The sequence below is a fragment of the Cherax quadricarinatus genome, chromosome 2, assembly GCF_038502225.1.
Source record: "Cherax quadricarinatus isolate ZL_2023a chromosome 2, ASM3850222v1, whole genome shotgun sequence".
NCBI classification, from domain to species: Eukaryota; Metazoa; Arthropoda; class Malacostraca; order Decapoda; family Parastacidae; genus Cherax; species Cherax quadricarinatus.
Window position 1 is genome coordinate 84,038,413 of NC_091293.1, and position 23,138 is coordinate 84,061,550.

General features: G+C 40.5%; 1 protein-coding gene across 1 annotated transcript in view; it reads left to right on the forward strand.

Annotated features, from left to right (window-relative positions):
* Nipped-B (Nipped-B cohesin loading factor) overlaps positions 1-23,138 on the forward strand; it is a gene marked incomplete in the record, with an annotated part of 502,160 nt that overhangs the window by 284,424 nt on the left and 194,598 nt on the right. The window contains 5 exon segments of the mRNA XM_070089404.1: positions 735-999; positions 1,127-1,263; positions 11,017-11,160; positions 14,356-14,601; positions 14,753-14,911. Coding sequence (XP_069945505.1) covers positions 735-999; positions 1,127-1,263; positions 11,017-11,160; positions 14,356-14,601; positions 14,753-14,911 — 951 coding nt within the window.

Genomic DNA, 23,138 nt, shown 5'->3' on the forward strand with positions numbered 1-23,138 from the left:
TATTACCAAATTTCTTTCTACACATAGCTCAATTAAAGGCTCCCCATTTACATTTACCCCTGGCACCCCAAATTTACCTACTACTCCCTCCATAACATTTTTACCCACTTTAGCATTGAAATCCCCAACCACCATTACTCTCACACTTGATTCAAAACTCCCCACGCATTCACTCAACATTTCCCAAAATCTCTCTCTCTCCTCTACACTTCTCTCTTCTCCAGGTGCATACACGCTTATTATAACCCACTTTTCACATCCAATCTTTATTTTACTCCACATAATCCTTGAATTAATACATTTATAGTCCCTCTTTTCCTGCCATAGCTTATCCTTCAACATTATTGCTACTCCTTCTTTAGCTCCATTTTAATTACTTTTTTTTTTTTTTTTTTTTTTTTACACTGGCCATGTCCTACCAAGACAGGACGACCCAAAAAAGAAGAAATAACTTTTTCTTCTCTTTACTAAGTAATTTATACAGGAGAAGGGGTTACTAGCCCCCTAGCTCCTAGCATTTTAGTTGCCTCTTATGACATGTATGGCTTATGGAGGAAGGATTCTTCTCCTCTTTCCCCATGGAGTATTATTCTTTTATTAATTATTATTTTATTTTATTAATATTTCATTATTATTTTTATTATTAACCATTAGTATTTAACTAAGTTATGATTTTTTAAATTTAAAATGGTAATTAATGTATGGTATTCTGTATATTGTCTTGTTCAAAACAGAAGAGTGGAAGTGATAAATTCAAGGAAAATGAAAGACCATCAGATGAGGAAGAGGAGCGGACGATGTTCCTGCAACGTGTGCTCTTAGACTGGTTGGCCGTCAATTCTGGAAGTGAATCTGCCCTCCTCCATGCTAGACACTTTTTTATTGGTCAGTGGTATAGAGAAGCATTCTCAGAGATCATGCGACAAAAGCAGGGACCTCTACCACAGCCTAGCGCAAGAAAATCAGGGAGTCACAATAAAAAGAAGAGAAAGAGAAAAGGTAATTTAAACAAAAGGAGACGGATATACTTGAGTCAGTTCTGAATTTATAGCATGTATTGGTAAAGTTTTGTACTGTATTTTCTTTATGTAATATCACTAATTATTTTTTCCTGCTTTTGTACAAGCTGATGAAAGTGAAGAAGAAACCACTGAAGAATCCGAGGATGAAGAAGGAGGGAAGAAAGTGGGGCAGGTAGATGAAGCTCTAGTGGCAGAGGTTACACAGCTAGCAGAAAAAAGGAAGTTATTTCTTCTCACTAAGGTATCATGCTAAAACTTAGTATTTAATGATTTATTTCTTTTTTAAGTTACAATATTGCATCCAGTGTTTTCCAGTGACCTCAAGCATTATCATTTCATAAATCATATATATATTTTTTGAAGATCTTTCATACTTAGAATGTTAAGTAACACTGGGAAGTAAAGAGAACAGGTAAAAAAAAATCTTATTTTAATTTAAGGCTGTTGTACATTTGGCTTAGTACCAAGATTTAAGAACTTTTGATATTTCAGTTAAAATTCATCAGTATTAACAAAAGATTGTCTTTGGAGGAACACTTACATGAAATAAAAAGTTACTCCTACGTGTCACTTGATAACTTGAAAAATACCTTTAAATCAGTAAACAGAGAAATGCTGAAATGATTTTTTAATAAAACTTGTGATTTTGTTCAAAATATGCCCAAATCTCTCTTATTTCTCGATAAACTTTGTAAAGAGTTTTTATGAGGATAGTGAGGCTCAGGTTAGGGTGTGTAGGGGAGAGGGAGACTACTTTCTAGTAAAAGTAGGTTTTAGACAAGGATGTGTAATATCACCATGATTGTTTAACATATTGTAGATTTGTAGATGGGGTTGTAATAACAGTAAATGCTAGGGTATTGGGGAGAGGGATGGGATTAAATTATGGAGAATCAAATACAAAATGAGAATTGACAGTTACTTCTTGCTGATGATACTTTGCTTTTGGGGGATTCTAAATAAAAGTTGCAAAAGTTAGTGGACAAGTTTGGGAGGGTATGTGAAGGTAAAGTCAAAAGTGAACATAGATAGGTGAGGGTATCAAACGATTTAGATAAAGAAAAATTGGATATCACATTCTATTCCTCATCCTCATATCTGACATAGACAGACATGTAAGCCATCCGTATCTTCCTTTATGGATGACACCCGGATTGCCATGACAGTGACCTCCATCGAAGACACTGTAAGACTCCAACCGGACATCAACCAAATCTTCAAATGGGCCTTTCAAAACTATATGAAGTTGTAGATCAATGGTTCAGAGAACCGACACATTGATAATTTAGACACAGGTGCAATTCTTGGGTATCTTTATTGAGGAAACGTTTTGCCACACAGTGGCTTCATCAGTTCATACAAAGGAGAAACTTGAAGAACAGGAGGAGAATGAGGTAATCAGTCCCTCAGCCTTGAGTCGATGTGGTCAGGCCACATCGATTGATGGACTGACCACATAGACTCAAGGCTGAGGGACTGATTACCTCATTCTCCTCCTGTTCTTCAAGTTTCTCCTTTGTATGGACTGATGAAGCCACTGTGTGGCAAAACGTTTCCTCAATAAAGATACCCAAGAGTTGCACCTGTGTCTAATTTATCTATATGAAGTTCACTGAAGGAAATTTCAACTTCTCAGATGTGAGGAAATTAAAACTGTAATCAGGATATACGACAAATTCTAACTATACAATAGAGCGAAAAGTAATGTGAAGGACCTGAGAGTGATAATGTCAGAGGATTTTGCCTTCAAAGACCACAACAATGTATCTACCACATCATCTAGGAATATGGTAGGATGGATAATGAGAATCTTCAAAACTAGGGATGCCAAGCCCGTGATGATTCTCTTCAAATTGCTTGTTCTCTCTAGACTGGAATACTGCTGTACACTAACTGCCCCCTTCAATGCAGGCAAAATTGCTGACCTGGAGAGTGTACAAATAACTTTCATGGCACACACAAGTACAATAAGGCACATAAATTACTGGGAACTGTTGAAGGCCCTTGATTTGTATTCCCTGGAATGCAGGCGAGAGAGATGCATGATAATGTATACTTGGAAAATCCTAGAGGGATTAGTACCAAACTTGCACACGAAAATCACTCCCTATGAAAGCAAAAGACTTGTCAGGAGATGCAACATTCCCTCAATGACAAGCAGAGGTGCCACGAGTACACTGAGACAACACAATAAGTGTCTGGAGCACAAAACTGTTCAACTGCCTCCCAGCATACATAAGGGAGATTACCAATAGATCCCTTGTTGTCTTCAAGAAAGGCACAGGACAAGCGCCTTAAGTCAGTACCTGACCAGCTGGGCTGTTATTTGTACGTCATTTTGTGTGTGGTCAGCAGTAACAGCCTGGTTGATCAGACCCTGATTCACCACGAGGCCTGGTCTCAGACTGAGCCGCGAGGGCGTTGACCCCTGAAACCCTCTCCAGGTAAACTCCATGTAAACATTGGAGGCAGGGAGTATGGAAGAAGTGACTGTTTTCAGATATTTCATAGTTGACTTGTCAGTGGATGGGTTTATGAAGGATGAGGTTAACCATAGATGAAGAAGAAAAGGTGAGTGGTGCATTGAGGTATCCATGGAGGCAAAGAAGAGAGTCCTCAAGAGTACAGTGGTACCAACACTTATATTGGTATGAAGCCTGGGTTGTAAATGCTACAGGGAAGAGGCAGTGGAGATGTCCTGTCTAAGGGCAGTGTGTGGTGTAAATATTATGCAGAGAATTTGTAGTGTGGAAATTAGGAGGAGGTATGGAGTTACTGAAAGTATTAGTGAGGCTGAAGAGGGGCTGTTGAGGTAGTTTGGTCATTTAATAAGAATGGAACAAAGAATGACTTGGGAGAGCGTATAAATCTGTAGAAGGAAGGTGGGGTAGGGGTTGTCCCTGAAAAGGGTTGAGGGAGGGGGTAAAGGTGGTTTTGTGGGTGAGGGGCTTGGACTTCTAGCAAGTGTATGTAAGCTTGTTTGATAGGAGTGATTGGAGAGATGAATGGTTTTTCGCACCTGACGAGCTGTTGGACTGTGAGCAAGGTAATGTTTTGTGAAGGGATTCAGGGAAACTGGATAACCAGCATTGCATCCTGGAAGTGGAAAGTACAGTGCCTGCAATTAAAGGATGGGTTTGGGATATTGACAGTTTGGAGGGACGTTTAAGCTGTCGTAACTGAGTGCTTCTGCAGAGACAGTGATTATGTATGAATGATGATGAAAGTGTTGAATAACGCTGAAAGTTTTTTTTTCCGTTTTGAGTTTTTCTTTCTTTTGGGTCACACTGCCTCGGTGGGAAACAGCTGACTTGTTAAAAAAAAAAAAAGTATGTGTGTTGGACCAGTGCCCCTCTTGCTCTTCATCCCTCAGTGGTTAGTGATGGGTTTATTAAATGTGTAGTTTAATCAGCTACACTGAAGGTTCAGCCATTCAGACACTGAAATTATACTGATGTATATCACCCTGCCTCGGTAGAAGATGGCCGACTTGTTAAAAAAAAAAAAGCATATCAATGCATCTAGATAATCTGTTTCTCACTGATGAAGTTTTTGAACTTTGATTAATTACTGGCTTATGTTGTCTGATGCTATAGGCAACCCTCTGGTTTACCTATTAGCTTCACCAGTCCTGGGTATCAAGTTGATGTATTAGATGTATATCCAGTGTGAGTGTATTGCATCTAGCAGCTGCACTAGTGCCTGGGTATCCAGTTGATGTATCAGCTGTAACATTGTGATAAACAGTAGAAAATTAATTTATCTTCAGCAAGTTTTGTATCTTTGTGTGGTGTATTAACTAATAATAAATTCTGATAAAAAAAAATTGATAAGACAGTGATTGTGCTTTTTTTTTTTTCTCAACAAGTTGGCCGTCTCCCACCGAGGCAGGGTGACCCAAAAAAGAAAGAAAATCCCCAAAAAGAAAATACTTTCATCATTCAACACTTTCACATCACTCACACATAATCACTGTTTTTGCAGAGGTGCTCAGAATACAACAGTTTAGAAGCATATACGTATAAAGATACATAACATATCCCTACAAACTGCCAATATCCCAAACCCCTCTTTTTAAGTGCAAGCATTGTACTTTCCATTTCCAGGACTCAAGTCCGGTTATGTAAAAATAACCAGTTTCCCTGAATCAGTTCACTAAATATTACCCTGCTCACACTTCAACAGCTCGTCAGGTCCCAAATACCATTCGTCTCCATTCACTCCTATCTAACACGCTCGCGCACGCTTGCTGGAAGTCCAAGCCCCTCGCCCACAAAACCTCCTTTACCCCTCTCCCTCCAACCTTTTCGAGGGCGACCCCTACCCCGCCTTCCTTCTCCTTCAGATTTATACGCTTTCCATGTTATTCTACTTTGATCCATTCTCTCTAAATGACCAAACCACCTCAACAACCCCTCTTTAGCCTTCTGACTACTACTTTTATTAACTCCACACCTTCTCCTAATTTCCACACTCCGAATTTTCTGCATAATATTCACACCACACATTGCCCTTAGACAGGATATCTCCACTGCCTCCAACCGCCACCTCGCTGCAGCATTTACAACCCAAGCTTCACACCCATATAAGAGTGTTGGTACTACTATACTTTCATACATTCCCTTCTTTGCCTCCATAGATAACGTTTTTTGTCTACACCTATACCTCAACGCACCACTTGCCTTTTTCCCTTCATCAATTCTATGATTAACCTCATCCTTCATAAATCCATCCGCTGACACGTCAACTCCCAAATATCTGAAAACATTCACTTCTTCCATACTCCTCCCCAATTTGATATCCAATTTTTCTTTATCTAAATCATATGTTACCCTCATCACCTTACTCTTTTCTATGTTCACTTTCAACCTTCTACCTTTACACACACTCCCAAAGTTGTCTACTAACCTTTGCAATTTTTCTTTAGAATCTCCCATAAGCAGTGTCATCAGCAAAAAGTAATTGTGTCAATTCCCATTTTGTATTTGATTCCCCATAATTTAATCCCACCCCTCTCCCGAGCACCCTAGCATTTACTTCTTTTACAACTTCATTTATAAATATATTAAACAACCATGGTGACATTACACATCCCTGTCTAAGACTTACTTTTACTGGGAAGTAGCCTTCCTCTGTTTTACACACCCTAACCTGAGCCTCACTATCCTTATAAAAACTCTTTACAGCATTTAGTAACTTACTACCTATTCCATATACTTGCAACATCTGCCACATTACTCCCCTATCCACTCTGATATGCCTTTTCTAAATCCATAAATGCAATAAAAACTTCCTTACTTTTATCTAAATACTGTTCACATATATGTTTCAATGTAAACACCTGATCTGCACATCCCCTACCCACTCTAAATCCTCCTTGCTCATCCACAATCCTACATTCTGTCTGGCCTCCAATTCTTTCAATAATAACCCTACCGTACACTTTTCCTTTTTTTTTTTTTTTTTTCAACAAGTCGGCCGTCTCCCACCGAGGCAGGGTGACCCAAAAAAGAAAGAAAATCCCCAAAAAGAAAATACAGTGGACCCCCGGTTAACGATATTTTATCATTCCAGAAGTATGTTCAGGTGCCAGTACTGACTGAATTTGTTCCCATAAGGAATATTGAGAAGTAGATTAGTCCATTTCAGACCTCCAAACATACACGTACAAACGCACTTACATAAATACACTTACATAATTGGTCGCATTGGGAGGTGATAGTTATGCGGGGGTCCACTGTACTTTCATCATCATTCAACATTTTCACCTCACACATAATCACTGTTTTTGCAGAGGTGCTCAGAACACAACAGTTTAGAAGCATATACGTATAAAGATACACAACATATCCCTCCAAACTGCTAATATCCCAAACCCCTCCTTTAGAGTGCAGGCATTGTACTTCCCATTTCCAGGACTCAAGTCTGGCTATATAAAAATATATACTGGTATACTCAGTGAACTTATTCCTCTATAATTTTTACAATCTCTTTTGTCCCCCTTCCCTTTATATAAAGGGGCTATACATGCTCTCTGCCAATCCCTAGGTACCTTCCCCTCTTTCATACTTTTTTTTTTTTTTTTTATTATCACACCGGCCGATTCCCACCAAGGCAGGGTGGCCCGAAAAAGAAAAACTTTCACCATCATTCACTCCATCACTGTCTTGCCAGAAGGGTGCTTTACACTACAGTTTTTAAACTGCAACATTAACACCCCTCCTTCAGAGTGCAGGCACTGTACTTCCCATCTCCAGGACTCAAGTCCGGCCTGCCGGTTTCCCTGAATCCCTTCATAAATGTTACTTTGCTCACACTCCAACAGCACGTCAAGTATTAAAAACCATTTGTCTCCATTCACTCCTATCAAACACGCTCACGCATGCCTGCTGGAAGTCCAAGCCCCTCGCACACAAAACCTCCTTTACCCCTCCCTCCAACCCTTCCTAGGCCGACCCCTACCCCGCCTTCCTTCCACTACAGACTGATACACTCTTGAAGTCATTCTGTTTCGCTCCATTCTCTCTACATATCCGAACCACCTCAACAACCCTTCCTCAGCCCTCTGGACAACAGTTTTGGTAATCCCGCACCTCCTCCTAACTTCCAAACTACGAATTCTCTGCATTATATTCACACCACACATTGCCCTCAGACATGACATCTCCACTGCCTCCAGCCTTCTCCTCGCTGCAACATTCATCACCCACGCTTCACACCCATATAAGAGTGTTGGTAAAACTATACTCTCATACATTCCCCTCTTTGCCTCCAAGGACAAAGTTCTTTGTCTCCACAGACTCCTAAGTGCACCACTCACTCTTTTTCCCTCATCAATTCTATGATTCACCTCATCTTTCATAGACCCATCCGCTGACACGTCCACTCCCAAATATCTGAATACGTTCACCTCCTCCATACTCTCTCCCTCCAATCTGATATTCAATCTTTCATCACCTAATCTTTTTGTTATCCTCATAACCTTACTCTTTCCTGTATTCACCTTTAATTTTCTTCTTTTGCACACCCTACCAAATTCATCCACCAATCTCTGCAACTTCTCTTCAGAATCTCCCAAGAGCACAGTGTCATCAGCAAAGAGCAGCTGTGACAACTCCCACTTTGTGTGTGATTCTTTATCTTTTAACTCCACGCCTCTTGCCAAGACCCTCGCATTTACTTCTCTTACAACCCCATCTATAAATATATTAAACAACCACGGTGACATCACACATCCTTGTCTAAGGCCTACTTTTACTGGGAAAAAATTTCCCTCTTTCCTACATACTCTAACTTGAGCCTCACTATCCTCGTAAAAACTCTTCACTGCTTTCAGTAACCTACCTCCTACACCATACACTTGCAACATCTGCCACATTGCCCCCCTATCCACCCTGTCATACGCCTTTTCCAAATCCATAAATGCCACAAAGACCTCTTTAGCCTTATCTAAATACTGTTCACTTATATGTTTCACTGTAAACACCTGGTCCACACACCCCCTACCTTTCCTAAAGCCTCCTTGTTCATCTGCTATCCTATTCTCCGTCTTACTCTTAATTCTTTCAATTATAACTCTACCATACACTTTACCAGGTACACTCAACAGACTTATCCCCCTATAATTTTTGCACTCTCTTTTATCCCCTTTGCCTTTATACAAAGGAACTATGCATGCTCTCTGCCAATCCCTAGGTACCTTACCCTCTTCCATACATTTATTAAATAATTGCACCAACCACTCCAAAACTATATCCCCACCTGCTTTTAACATTTCTATCTTTATCCCATCAATCCCGGCTGCCTTACCCCCTTTCATTTTACCTACTGCCTCACGAACTTCCCCCACACTCACAACTGGCTCTTCCTCACTCCTACAAGATGTTATTCCTCCTTGCCCTATACACGAAATCACAGCTTCCCTATCTTCATCAACATTTAACAATTCCTCAAAATATTCCTTCCATCTTCCCAATACCTCTAACTCTCCATTTAATAACTCTCCTCTCCTATTTTTAACTGACAAATCAATTTGTTCTCTAGGCTTTCTTAACTTGTTAATCTCACTCCAAAACTTTTTCTTATTTTCAATAAAATTTGTTGATAACATCTCACCCACTCTCTCATTTGCTCTCTTTTTACATTGCTTCACCACTCTCTTAACCTCTCTCTTTTTCTCCATATACTCTTCCCTCCTTGCATCACTTCTACTTTGTAAAAACTTCTCATATGCTAACTTTTTCTCCCTTACTACTCTCTTTACATCATCATTCCACCAATCGCTCCTCTTCCCTCCTGCACCCACTTTCCTGTAACCACAAACTTCTGCTGAACACTCTAACACTACATTTTTAAACCTACCCCATACCTCTTCGACCCCATTGCCTATGCTCTCATTAGCCCATCTATCCTCCAATAGCTGTTTATATCTTACCCTAACTGCCTCCTCTTTTAGTTTATAAACCTTCACCTCTCTCTTCCCTGATGCTTCTATTCTCCTTGTATCCCATCTACCTTTTACTCTCAGTGTAGCTACAACTAGAAAGTGATCTGATATATCTGTGGCCCCTCTATAAACATGTACATCCTGAAGTCTACTCAACAGTCTTTTATCTACCAATACATAATCCAACAAACTACTGTCATTTCGCCCTACATCATATCGTGTATACTTATTTATCCTCTTTTTCTTAAAATATGTATTACCTATAACTAAACCCCTTTCTATACAAAGTTCAATCAAAGGGCTCCCATTATCATTTACACCTGGCACCCTAAACTTACCTACCACACCCTCTCTAAAAGTTTCTCCTACTTTAGCATTCAAGTCCCCTACCACAATTACTCTCTCACTTGGTTCAAAGGCTCCTATACATTCACTTAACATCTCCCAAAATCTCTCTCTCTCCTCTGCATTCCTCTCTTCTCCAGGTGCATACACGCTTATTATGACCCACTTCTCGCATCCAACCTTTACTTTAATCCACATAATTCTTGAATTTACACATTTATATTCTCTTTTCTCCTTCCATAACTGATCATTTAACATTACTGCTACCCCTTCCTTTGCTCTAACTCTCTCAGATACTCCAGATTTAATCCCATTTATTTCCCCCCACTGAAACTCTCCTACCCCCTTCAGCTTTGTTTCGCTTAGGGCCAGGACATCCAACTTCTTTTCATTCATAACATCAGCAATCATCTGTTTCTTGTCATCCGCACTACATCCACGCACATTTAAGCAACCCAGTTTTATAAAGTTTTTCTTCTTCTCTTTTTTAGTAATTGTATACAGGAGAAGGGGTTACTAGCCCATTGCTCCCGGCATTTTAGTCGCCTCATACGACACGCATGGCTTACGGAGGAAAGATTCTTTTCCACTTCCCCATGGACAATAGAAGAAATAAAAAAGAACAAGAGCTATTTAGAAAAAGGAGAAAAACCTAGATGTATGTATATATATATATGCATGTGCGTGTCTGTGAAGTGTGACCAAAGTGTAAGTAGGAGTAGCAAGATATCCCTGTTATCTTAGCGTGTTTATGAGACATTTATTAAGCAAAAATACCAACCACCCCAGCACTATATCCCCCCCTGCTTTTAACATTTCTGTCATGATCCCATCAGTTCCAGCTGCTTTACCTCCTTTCATTCTACGTAATGCCTCACACACCTCCCCCACACTCACATCCTGTTCTTCAGTGATTATGTGTGTATGATGGTGAAAGTGTTGAATAATGGTGGAAGTGTTTCTTTTTTTGAGCCAACCTGCCTTGGTGGGAGATGGCTGGCGTGTCGAAAAAAAAAATTGTGATAATTTATTGTGGAATTTTTTCAAGATATTTTATAGGGAAATGCTTCATTATTTTACTACACACTATATTAAAAATTTTGAATATATACGTGGCAGAGAATAAAAAGGTAAGAATTAAAATAAGATTTTATGAGGATTTTGACCTTTTTGATGACTAATGTAGCATGCTTATTGCTTTAGATACCAGCCTTTCCACCAGCGTCACCGGGAGCCAAGACACAGACTCTGCAAACCCACATAGATTATGAAAATGCTGAGCTCATCACCAGATACTTGGCATCAAAAAGACCATTCTCTCAGAGCTTTGATATGTATCTTAAACAGGTGAGTAGTTATGGTAGTGTGCCAGGTCTGTGGTGGTGGTAGTGTGCTAGGTCTGGTGGTGGTGGTATGTCAAGTCTGTGGTGGTGTGCCAGGTCATTGGTAGTGGTTAGGTTAGGTGGGGTGCCATTGTCACTATCCAGAGACCAGATGGGATGATGAAAATATCAAAGCTGATTCACTAACACAGGTGAAGTGTGTTATTGGACTCTTCCAAATGAAGCTCTGTGTGAGAGAGGTTGTGTACATTATGTAGGCCTCCTCCTCAAGACAATGTACTCGCTCTGAGGCTCACTATCAAGCGGAAGGGAAAGAGGATGCCGTGTGCCACATTTTTCCCTATGTGTACTCCACCATGTAACTGATATTTTACAGTATGTTCACAGAAAATATGCCATAATTTTGGAACTGTGTTGGATTGAAAACATATTAAAAGGTTGCATGTTATCGAGCAGTCTATTGTAGATACTAAATTTGCTGTCTTCCTGATCTCCAGGATGAAGGACTGACCACCTCAAACTGATCATCATCTTTACCTCTCTGCTACTACTTTCTCTGTTTGCCACTTGTGTTTTCAACTGATGAAGCCTGCTGTGTAGGCAAAATATATTGGAATAAAGATGCTTAATTGTTTCACATGTCTTATTTCTATACAGGTCCTCCATCACAAATCCAGCATCATTGGGACCTGTAGTGTGCCAGATTACTGAGTTTGATGGATTACAAAGTGCTTAGGTTAGAAAACACTTAATAAAATTAACCAACTTGACTTGCACAAAGTTCATTGAACATCGGCAAAAATCAAACATTTCCGCTACTTTGAGGTCAATTTCAAGGTACTCTTCGTCATGAAAGCAATCAAAATCATGTCTATGTCTGTAATATATCTTCCATTCTATCAAATGAGACCAAAAAAACGAGAATACAACCATAAAAACCAAGCGAAAATATACCACAAAGAGGCGGCTAATGGCTGAGAAGTGAACTCCCTTATTTATCGTCCATCTTTTTTATTTTTGGTGTACGTTAAGAAGCATCTTTCCATCATACATTGCCCAAGTTTCAATGAGATAGCCCAACAAACAACTGAGAAAAAAATATTTACCAAAAATCATATATGGCAAGTCCAAGCCAGGTACCAGAAATAAGTCACTTTGACTTTTTTGGGTTATCCTAGTTGCTGTATACATATGCTGCTATGTATGATAATCTATGTAACTGTATTTGTGTATACCTGAATAAACTTACTTATTTACTTACTTCTAGTCTGTCGACTGAGTACGTACAAGAAACCGCCCATTCACTTATTTCAACAACCCAATATATTGGTCAGAAATTGGCAATTTGGCCAATTTCACACAAATTTCAACAGATGCCAGTTTCAAAATAGGGTCCAGAATAAACAATGCAGACATTCCTGGCACTAAAATAACATTTTCTCTGTTCATTAGTCACGGCTACAGGCCACTCCTATATGACCCTTGCTTTCCATTTGGAATTTTTATTCACAAGAAAAATAGAAGATTTACTGTTATGCAGACTGCTGCATTATTGTAATAATTGTATAAATAATGTCAACCCATTCTTGACTCTGTATTGGAATTTGGACTGGCAGGCAGACAGGTATTGGACAGTGACGTCATTTGTTTACTCTTGAGATTCGCTAAAGAATAGAACATTTTCGCTACTGTGAGTGCAATTTCAAGGTACTTTTCATCATGAAAGCAATCAAAATCAAATCTATTTCTGTAATATATCTTTCATTCTATCAAATGAGACCAAAAAAATGAGAATATAACCATAACCATACAAAAAGAGGCCGCTAATGGCTGAGAAGTGAACTCCGCTATTTATGGACTGATTTCTTTCATTTTTGGTGTACATTAAGAAGTATCTTTCCATCATACATTGCCCAAGTTTCAATAAGATAACCCAACAAACAATTGAGAAAATAACTAATAATAATATATACAGGCCTAGCAGACATCAGTGACATACAGTTATATAGAAAGCTGCTTGTTATGCAGAGTATTTCAAGTAAATTAGGTCAGTGTCCCAGGATGACACCCACAGCAGTTGTCTAACACCCAGGTATCCATTTACTGATGGGTGAACATAGACAACAGGTGTAAAGAAACACGCCCAATGTTTCTACCCTGGCTGGGATATGAGTATTTACCAAAAATCATATATGGCTAACCCAAGCCAGGTACTAGAAGTAAGCCACGTTGTCTGACTTTTTTGGGTTATCCTAGGTTCTCTACACACATGCTGCTATGTATGATAATCTATAGAGAGAAAATAACTTTTTTGTTTCAGGTTTATGGTGCAGTACGAGTGTATATCACAGTTAGCCCTGTGCTACACTCCGTTTTCTCTAATATAAGCCCCCAAGACGGCTAGGAGAATGGTATTTGTATACCATATCCTCTTCATACCTCCGTCGAACTGCTCAGTATTATGCCAAATATTATTCATTCTGGAGTATTTAACATGTTTTATGTTATTTATATTGTTTCTTATATCATATTAGATCAATTGTGATAGGCAAATAAGCTGTAGTGTTGATATTAGCGTAATAATAAAGCATATTCTCCTGCTTCATGAGACTGAGCTCATGACAACCGACAGTGGCTTCAAAGCCACCTTATCTTTAATGGATAATGTACTGTGTAGGTGCTTTACACAATGAGAAGCATTTCTTTTATTCACTGGAACCATGGCTAGGGCTAAAAGTAAGCAGGTTAAAACAATAAATGGAGAAAAAGAAATTGGAATGACTTGTGCAGCAAGTAGCGCCACCAAACAGTACCAGCAGGTTGGTGTGGCGACCCTGGAAATTTGAAATTATGCTAGCCAAAATTAGTGCCGAATAACTGAAGGAACCGAATAACTGATTGCCGGATTTGTGATGGCGGACCTGTATTATGCATTATAAGTTCATAATATGTTGTATTTATAGTTCTATAGCCATCTTACAGCAGTTTATAAAATTTAAGTTATACTTTTCTTCTTCATAAAGCTAACATGAAAGGTTGATAATTGTAGAATAAATTATAACAGTGGGGATCATTGCACATTATTTTGAAAAAATGTTTTATAAGGTTTAAAAGACTAGAATTTGCTTTGAAAATCTAATTGCTAAAATGTAATTTTTAAACTTTAACTTAGACTGGTACAATCTAATTTTTTCAATAGATTCTGAGAGTACTGACGGAGTCTGCTATCGCAGTGCGCACAAAGGCTATGAAGTGCCTAACTATGGTAGTTGAGGCGGATCCTGGAGTTCTGTCTCGTAATGACATGCAGCTAGGTGTACACCACTCTTTTTTAGATCATTCAACTTCTGTCAGAGAAGCAGCTGTTGATTTAGTTGGGAAGTTCGTGTTATCACGTCCAGAAGTCCTTAACACTTATTATGAAATGATTTCTGCGAGAATATTGGTAAAGTATTATTAGTGTCTGTTGTTCTTTTATGAAATCTGCTGTTATATATCAGCTAAGTAACTTTTTTTGTTAACATTGAATATTATAATCCTATTATATAACATTCAGAGAGAACCGTAACTAATGATAAATTTTATTATACTCTCAGGACACGGGTGTTAGTGTAAGAAAACGTGTTATCAAGATCTTAAAGGATATATGTCTCGAATGTCCGGATTTCATCAAAATTCCTGAGATCTGTGTGAAGATGATCCGTAGAATTAATGATGAAGAGGGCATCAAGAAGTTGGTGCAGGAGGTCTTCCAGGTGAGACTCTTGTTGTATGTTCAGTGCAGGTGATCTTCCAGGTGAGACACTTGTTGTATGTTCAGTGCAGGTGATCTTCCAGGTGAGACACTTGTTGTATGTTCAGTGCAGGTGATCTTCCAGGTGAGACACTTGTAGTATGTTTAGTGTAGGAGGTTTCCCAGATATGACACTTGTATATTTAATACAGGTCTTCCAGGTGAGATACTTGTATATTCAGTATAGGTCATCCAGGTGAGACATGATTTAGTGTAGATTTCATGATCATGCAGGCACACCTTTGGGTCTCCTCTACAGAACTGTGTAGCCCATGCTGGGGATCAGATTGTCAGTGTGACTCCTACAGGCTCCTTGGGTATACACATTCATGCTTCTTGGTGTGGTGATATCACAGTCATTCCTTGGCCATTCTGTTCCTCTGGTCTACACTTGTTTGCCTTTGTTCTCTCATCTTCATGGACTTACAGCTATTTCTTCTTTTTCTTAATAGTTCTTGTTCTTTTTTCTCTCTCTATTGTCCATGGGGAAGTGGAACAGAATCTTACCTCTGTAAGCCATGCGTGTTGTTTGAGGCAACTAAAATGCCGGGAGCAATGGGCTAGTAACCCCTTCTCCTGTACACATGTACTAAAAATGAGAAGAAGAAAAACTTCATAAAACTGGGATGCTTGAATGTGCGTGGATGTAGTGCAGATGATAAGAAAGAGATGATTGCTGATGTTATGAATGAAAAAAAGTTGGATGTCCTGGCCCTAAGCGAAACAAAGCTGAAGGGGGTAGGCGAGTTTCAGTGGGGAGAAATAAATGGGATTAACCCTTAAACTGTCCAAACGTAGATCTACGTTTTTTCAACATTTGAAAGTATGTAAAAAAAGTAGATCTTTTCTTTTTTTTACATTTGAAAACGTGTAAAAAAACTGATCTTTTTTTTTTTGTTATATTTGAAAATATGTAAAAAAACGTAATCTACTTTTGGAGCACTACGCATGTGAACGTAAATTTGTTTGGACAGTTTAAGGGTTAAGTCAGTATTATCTGAGAGAGTTAGAGCTAAGGAAGGAGTAGCAATAATGTTGAAGGACCAGTTATGGAAGGAGAAAAGGGAATATCAGTGTGTAAATTCAAGCATGATGTGGATTAAAATAAGGGTCAGATGTGAAAAGTGGGTCATAATAAGAGTGTATGCACCTAGGGAAGAGAGGAGTGTAGAGGAGAGAGAGAGAGAGATTTTGGGAGATGTTAAGCGAATGTATAGGAACCTTTGAACCAAGTAAGAGAGTAATTGTGGTAGGGGACCTAAATGCAAAAGTAGGAGAAACATTTAGAGGGTGTGGTAGGTAAGTTTGGGGTGCCAGGTGTAAATGATAATGGGATCCCTTTGATTTAACTTTTTTATAGAAAGGGGTTTAGTTATAAGTAATATGTATTTTAAGAAAAAAGAGGATAAATAAGTATACAAGATATGATGTAGGGCGTAATGACAGTAGCTTGTTGGACTATGTGTTGGTAGATAAAAGATTGTTGAGTAAACTTCAGGAAGTAAATGTTTATAGAGGGGCCACAGGTATATCAGATCATAGATATATCAGATGGGATACAAGTAAAATAGAAGCAGCAAGTAAGAGAGAGGTGAAGGTGTATAAACTAAAAGAAGAGGCAGTTAGGGTAAGATATAAACAACTATTGGAGGATAGATGGGCTAGTGAGAATATAGGCACTGGGGTCAAAGATGTATGGGGTAGGTTTAAGAATGTAGTGTTAGAGTGTTCAGCAGAAGTTTGTGGTTACAGGAAAGTGGGTGCGGGAGGGAAGAAGAGCAATTGATGGAATGATGATGTAAAGAGAGTAGTAAGGGAGAAAAAGTTAGCATGAGAGGTTTTTACAAAGTAGAAGTGATGTAAGGAGGGAAGAGTATATGAAGAGAAAGAGAGGTTAAGAGAGTGGTGAAGAAATCTAAAAAGAGAGCAAATGAGAGAGTGGGTGAGATGTTATCAACAAATTTTGTTAAAAATAAGAAAAATTTTTGGAGTGAGATTAATTAATAAGTTGAGGAAGCCTAGGGAACAATTGGATTTAGCAGTTTAAAATAGGAGAGGAGAGTTATTATATAGAGAGTTAGAGGTATCGGGAAGATGGAGGGAATATTTTGAGGTATTGTTAAATGTTGATGAAGATAGGGAAGCTGTGATTTTGTGTATAGGGCAAGGAGGAATAACATCTTGTAGGAGTGAGGAAGAACCAGTTGTGAGTGGGGGGAGGAAGTTTTTGAGGCAGTGGGTAGAATAAAAGGGGGTAAGACAGCTGGGATTGATGGGATAAAGATAAAAATGTTAAAAGCAGGTGGGGATATAGTTTTGGAGTGATTGGTGCTATTATTTAATAAATGGATGGAAGGGGGTAAGGTACCTAGGGACTGGCAGAGAGCATGCATAGTTCCTTTGTATAAAGGCATAGGGGATAAAAAGGGTGCAAAAATTATAGGGGAATAAGTCGGTTGAGTATACCTGGTAAAGTGTTTGGTAGTTATTATTGAAAGAATTAAGAGTAAGATGGAGAATTGGATAGCAGATGAACAATTAGGTTTTAGGAAAGATAGGGGGGTGTGTAGACCAAGTGTTTACAGTGAAATATATAGATGTACAGTACTTAGATAAGGGTAAAGAGGTTTTTGTGACATTTATGGATTTGGAAAAGGCATATGACAGGGTGGATAGAGGGACAATGTGGCAGAAGTTGCAAGTATATGGTATAGGAGGTAGGTGAAGAGTTTTTATGAGGATAGTGAAGCTCTGGTTAGAGTATGTAGGAGAGAGGGAGATTATTTCCTATTAATAGTAGGCCTTAGACAAGGATGTGTGATGTCATCATGGTTGTTCAATATATTTATAGATGGGGTTGTAAGATAAGTGAATGCAAGGGTGTTGGCAAGAGGTGTGAAGTTAAAATATAAAGAATCAAACACAAAGTGGGAGTTGTCACAGTTGCTCTTTGCTGATGACACTGTGCTTTTGGGAGATTCTGAAGAGAAGTTGCAGAGGTTGGTGGATGAATTTGGTACGTATGTAAAAGAAAATTAAAAGTGAATATAGGAAAGAGTAAGGTTATGAGGATAAAAAGATTAGGTGATGAAAGATTGGATATCAGATTGGTCCCAGGGAGGGAGTGTGGGGGAGGTGAATGTATTTAGATATGTATTTGGGAGTGGACGTCTCAGCAGATGGGTTTATGAAGGCTGAGGTGAATCATAGAATTGATGAGGGGAAAAGGGTGAGTGGTGCAGTTAGGAGTCTGTGGAGACAAAGAACTTTGTCCATAAAAGCAAAGAGGGGAATATATGAGAGTATAGTTGTGCAAACACTCTTGTATGGGTGTGAAGCATGGGTGATGAATGTTGCAACGAGGAGGAGGCTGGAGGCAGTGAAGATGTCACATCTAAGGGCAATGTGTGGTGTGAATATAATGCAGAGAATTCATAGTTTGGAAATTAGAAATAGGTGTGGAATTACCAAAACTGTTATCCAGAGGGCTGAGGAGGGGTTGTTGAGGTGGTTCAGACATGTAGAGAGAATGGAACAAAACAGAATGACTTCAAGAGTGTATAAATCTGTAGTGGAGGGAAGGTGGGGTAGGGGTCGGCCTAGGAAGGGTTGGAGGGAGGGGGTAAAGGAGGTTTTGTGTGGGAGGGGCTTGGACTTCCAGCAAGCATGCGTGAGCATATTTGATAGGAGTGAATGGAGACAAATGGTTTTTAATACTTGACTTGCTGTTGGAGTGTGAGCAGAGTAACATTTATGAATGGATTCAGGGAAACCGGCAGGCCAGACTTGAGTCCTTGAGATGGGAAGTACAGTGTCTGCACTCTGAAGGAGGGGTGTTAATGTTGCAGCTTTATAACTGTAGTGTAAATCACCCCTCTGGCAAGACAGTGATGTAGTGAATGATGATGAAAGTTTTTATTTTTTCGGACCACCCTTCCTTGGTGGGAATCGGCTGATGTGTTAAAAAAAAAAAAAATATTTCAGCCCTATGATCTTCCAGTTTTTTTTTCTTAACATATCAGCCATCTCCCATCGAGGCAGGGTTACCCCGCCCCCCCCCCAAAAAAAAAAAAAGAACACTTTCACCATCATTCACCCAATCACTGTCTTTGCAGAGGTGCCCAGATAGGTCAGTTTAGATGTCACTCTAAACAGTCAGTATTCCAGACCCCTCTTTCAAAGTGCAGGCATTATACTAATCCCTTTACCAAAAAATACACTGCTCACATTCCAACAGCTTGTCAGGTCTCAAAAATCACTCGTCTCCATTCACTCCTATCTAACATGCTCACACATACCTGCTGCATGCCCAGGCCTTTGCACACAAAACTTTTTACCCCCCTCCATCCTTTTCTAGAATGACCCCTACCCTCCTCCCCTCCATTACAGATTCATACACCCTCCAAGCCATCATATTTTGCTACATCATCTCTAAATGACTAAACCACCTCAACAACCCCTCTACAACCCTCTGAATAATACTTTTAGTAACTCCACACCTCCTAATTTCCACACTTCGAATTCTCTGCATAATATTTACACCACATACTGCCCTTAGACACAACATCTCCACTGCCTCTAGATTCCTTGCTGTAGCATTCACAACCCATGCCTCACACCCATATAAGATTGTTGGTACCATTATACTCTTGTACATTCCCTTCTTTGCCTGCATGGATAACATTCTTTCGTCACAGATACCTCATTGCACCACGCGCCTTTTTTTTCTTTATCAGTTTTGTGGTTAACCTCGTCCTTCATAAACCCATCTGCCAACAATTCTGCTCCTAAATACAGCCTCTCGTCACTTAACGATGCAGTTGCGTTTCTAAGACCACGTCACTAAACAAATTCGTCGCTACGTGAGGAGTATACTATAATGGTAGTGGGTTTGTGTAAACCATCTTTGATATTATATTAATGTCACCTTTGCATCATTTGTAGCATTTCTGGTATATTTTTAAATGTTTATACAGTAGTGTACTGTATATTGAAATAAGCAAAACAGAGGAAATCAGCTCTAATATACATTATATAGGTATAAATAGTGGTCTGAAAGACTGTCGTATGTCTGAGGCATCTGTAAACGAGTACATTGCTAAGTGAAAAGAAGCTTATCTGAAAACGTTCACTTCTTCCATACTCCCTCCCTCCAATCTGATATCCAGTTTTTCTTTACCTAACTCGTTTGATACTCTTCTAATCTCCTTACTTTTTTCTATGTTCACTTTCAACTTTCTTCCTTTATACACCCTTCTAAACTCATCCACTAACCTTTGCAACTTCTCTTTAGAATCACCCTAAAGCACAGTATTATCAGCAAAAAATAACTGTATCAACTCCTATTTTGTATTTGATTCCTCATAATTTAATTACACCCCTCTCCCCAACACCCTAGCATTTACTCTTTTTACAACCCCATCTATAAATATGGTAGGTAGTAGGTTGGTAGACAGCAACTGCCCAGGGAGGTACTACCGTACTGTCAGGTGAGTGTAAAATGGAAACCTATATTTGTTTTACATGATGGTAGGATTGCTGGTGTCTTTTTTCTGTCTCATAAACATGCAAGATTTGAGGTACGTCTTGCTGTGTGTTGTTTGTCCGTCGATTCGACGAGGACCATCTAGTCATCCTGGGGTTGAAATTGGTGGGTACGCAGATGACTTGTCAGGCTAATCCGCGCACGAAACATTCTCTGGCAGTGTGGACAGGGAAGGGTGGCGGCATCGAGGGGTCTGATGGCTCTGGTCTTCCTCGCCTGCCTGCGCTGCTCAGCTAGTGAGATTCTGCTTACCTCGCAGGATGTTGCCCCTTTCTGGACAACTTCTTGCCAGTCATTCCTGTCCTGAGCTATCAGCTCCCACATGGTGTGGTTGATGTTGAAAGCTTTCAGAGCAGTCTTAAGGGTGTCCTTATAGCGCTTCTTTTGGCCTCCTTGAGAGCACTTTCCATGCTGCAGTTCGCCAAACAAGAGTTTCTTTGGCAGCCGGAGGTCTGGCATGCGAGCAACGTGACCTGCTCAGCGAAGCTGTCTGCATTAGGATGGTGTAGATGCTAGGCAGGCCAGCTGTAGTCTGCACTTCTGTGTTTGGGATCTTATCTTGCCATTTAATGCCAAGAATTTTTCTGAGCTGTGTGGTGTGAAAGTGGTTCAACTTTCTGGCGTGACGTTTGTAGACAGTCCAGGTTTCGCAGCCATAGAGAAGTGTGGTGAGAACTATGGCTCTGTACACCTTGATCTTGGTGCTTGTGGTGATGCCTCTTTGGTTCCATACATTCTTGTGGAGCCTGCCGAAGGTGGCACTGGCTTTGGCAAGTCTGGCATTCACCTTATCATCGATGACGTTTCTGGAAAGGGTACTGCCGAGGTAGGTGAATTTGTCTACGGCATTCAGTCACTGCCAAGGTAGGTGAATTTGTTTACGGCGTTCAGTCGCTGCCCGTTGATGGTGATGTTTGGCTTAACATACGTCTTTCCCGGAGCAGGCTGGTGCATCACTTCAGTCTTCGTTGTACTGATTGTCAGCCCGAAGTTGTTGCAGGCATCAGACAACTTGTCAACACTGTGCTACATGGCGGCTTCTGAAGCAGTGTTGAGGGCGCAGTCATCAGCAAATAGCAGGTCATTGATGGTGTCAGTTGCAGCCTTCGTTTTTGTTTGAAGCCTCCTGAGGTTGAAGACAGACCCATCTGTATGGTACCTGATGCCAATTCCTGCGTCTGTGTCCCTGAATGCGTCTGTAAGCATGACCGAGAACATCAGGCTGAACAGGGTGGGAGCAAGCACGCAGCCTTGTTTCACTCCATTTGAGACTGGGAATGGTTTAGACGTCTCTCCGTTGTCTTGGACTCTGGCCAGCATTCCATCGTGAAGTTGGCGTACGGTGGCGATAAAAGTCTTTGGGCTGCCGTACTTCACCATGATTCTCCAAAGGCCCTCTCTACTAACGGTGTCGAAGGCCTTGGTCAAATCGACGTAGGTGGAGTACAAGTCTGTGTTCTGTTCCTGACATTTCTCCTGTAGCTGTCTAGCAGCAAACACTATGTCAATAGTCCCGCGATCTTTCCGGAAGCCGCACTGGCTTTCAGGTAGGAGTCCTTGCTCTAGATGTTCATTGAGCCGATTGAGTAGAAGTCTAGCCAGGGTTTTGCCTGCGATGGAGAGCAGGGAGATACCACGGTGGTTGTCGCAAGCCTGGCGGTTTCCTTTTCGTTTGTAGAGATGCACGATGGAAGCATCTTTAAAGTTCTGAGGGACTGTCTCGTACTGCCATACAAGCTGGAAGAGTTGGTGAAGTTTCTCTACCAGTGCCATTCCGCCTTCTTTGTAGACTTCAGCTGGGATGGCGTCAGACCCAGGAGCTTTGCCACTGGACAGTTGACGTATTGCTTGCTGAGTCTCCTCTAAAGTGGGGATGGCATTCAGCGTCTCGTTGGTCGGAATCTGAGGTAGATGTTCGTTGGCTTCATCGTTGATGGTGGATGGACGGTTCAGCACGCTGTCAAAATGTTCTGCCCATCTCTCTAGAATTTTCTCCTTGTCTGTGAGCAGCGTTGACCCATCTGCGCTGAGGAGTGGTGATGTGCCAGAGGTGGTAGGGCCATAGATTTCTTTCAGTCTGTCATAGAAGTTCTTCATATCGTTTCTGTCTGCAAAGCCCTGAATCTCATCGGCTTTGTTGCTTAGCCAAGAGTCTTGCATTTTACGCATTTTTCGCTGGGTATTGCTGCGTATATTTCTCAGTGCATCTTGCTTCGCTGTGAACTTTGGGTCATTGATGTGGGCCATGTAGGCCTTTCGTTTCTCTTCCAGCAGCTGCTGGATTTCTGCGCAGTGTTCGTCGAACCAGTCCTTGTGCTTCCTGGTAACGGGTCCTAGACACTCCATGGCTGTGGTGTACACTGTATCACGGAGTGCAATCCATGCTGCTTCGACGTTTTGAACGTCCAGCATGACGGACTCCAAGCGGGTTTCCAGGATTTCTGCAAAGGACTGCTTGACGTTGTGGGCCTTCAGCTTGCCGACATTCAGGCGTTTTGGTGGTTTCGCGCCCTGAGGGCGTCTCCTGGGCTGGACACGGAGCTTGAGTTTCGAGACAATGAGGCGATGGTCTGTCCAGCATTCCACGCCGCACACGGCCCTCGTGACTCGTACATCCTGCCTGTCCCTCTTCCTAACGATGACA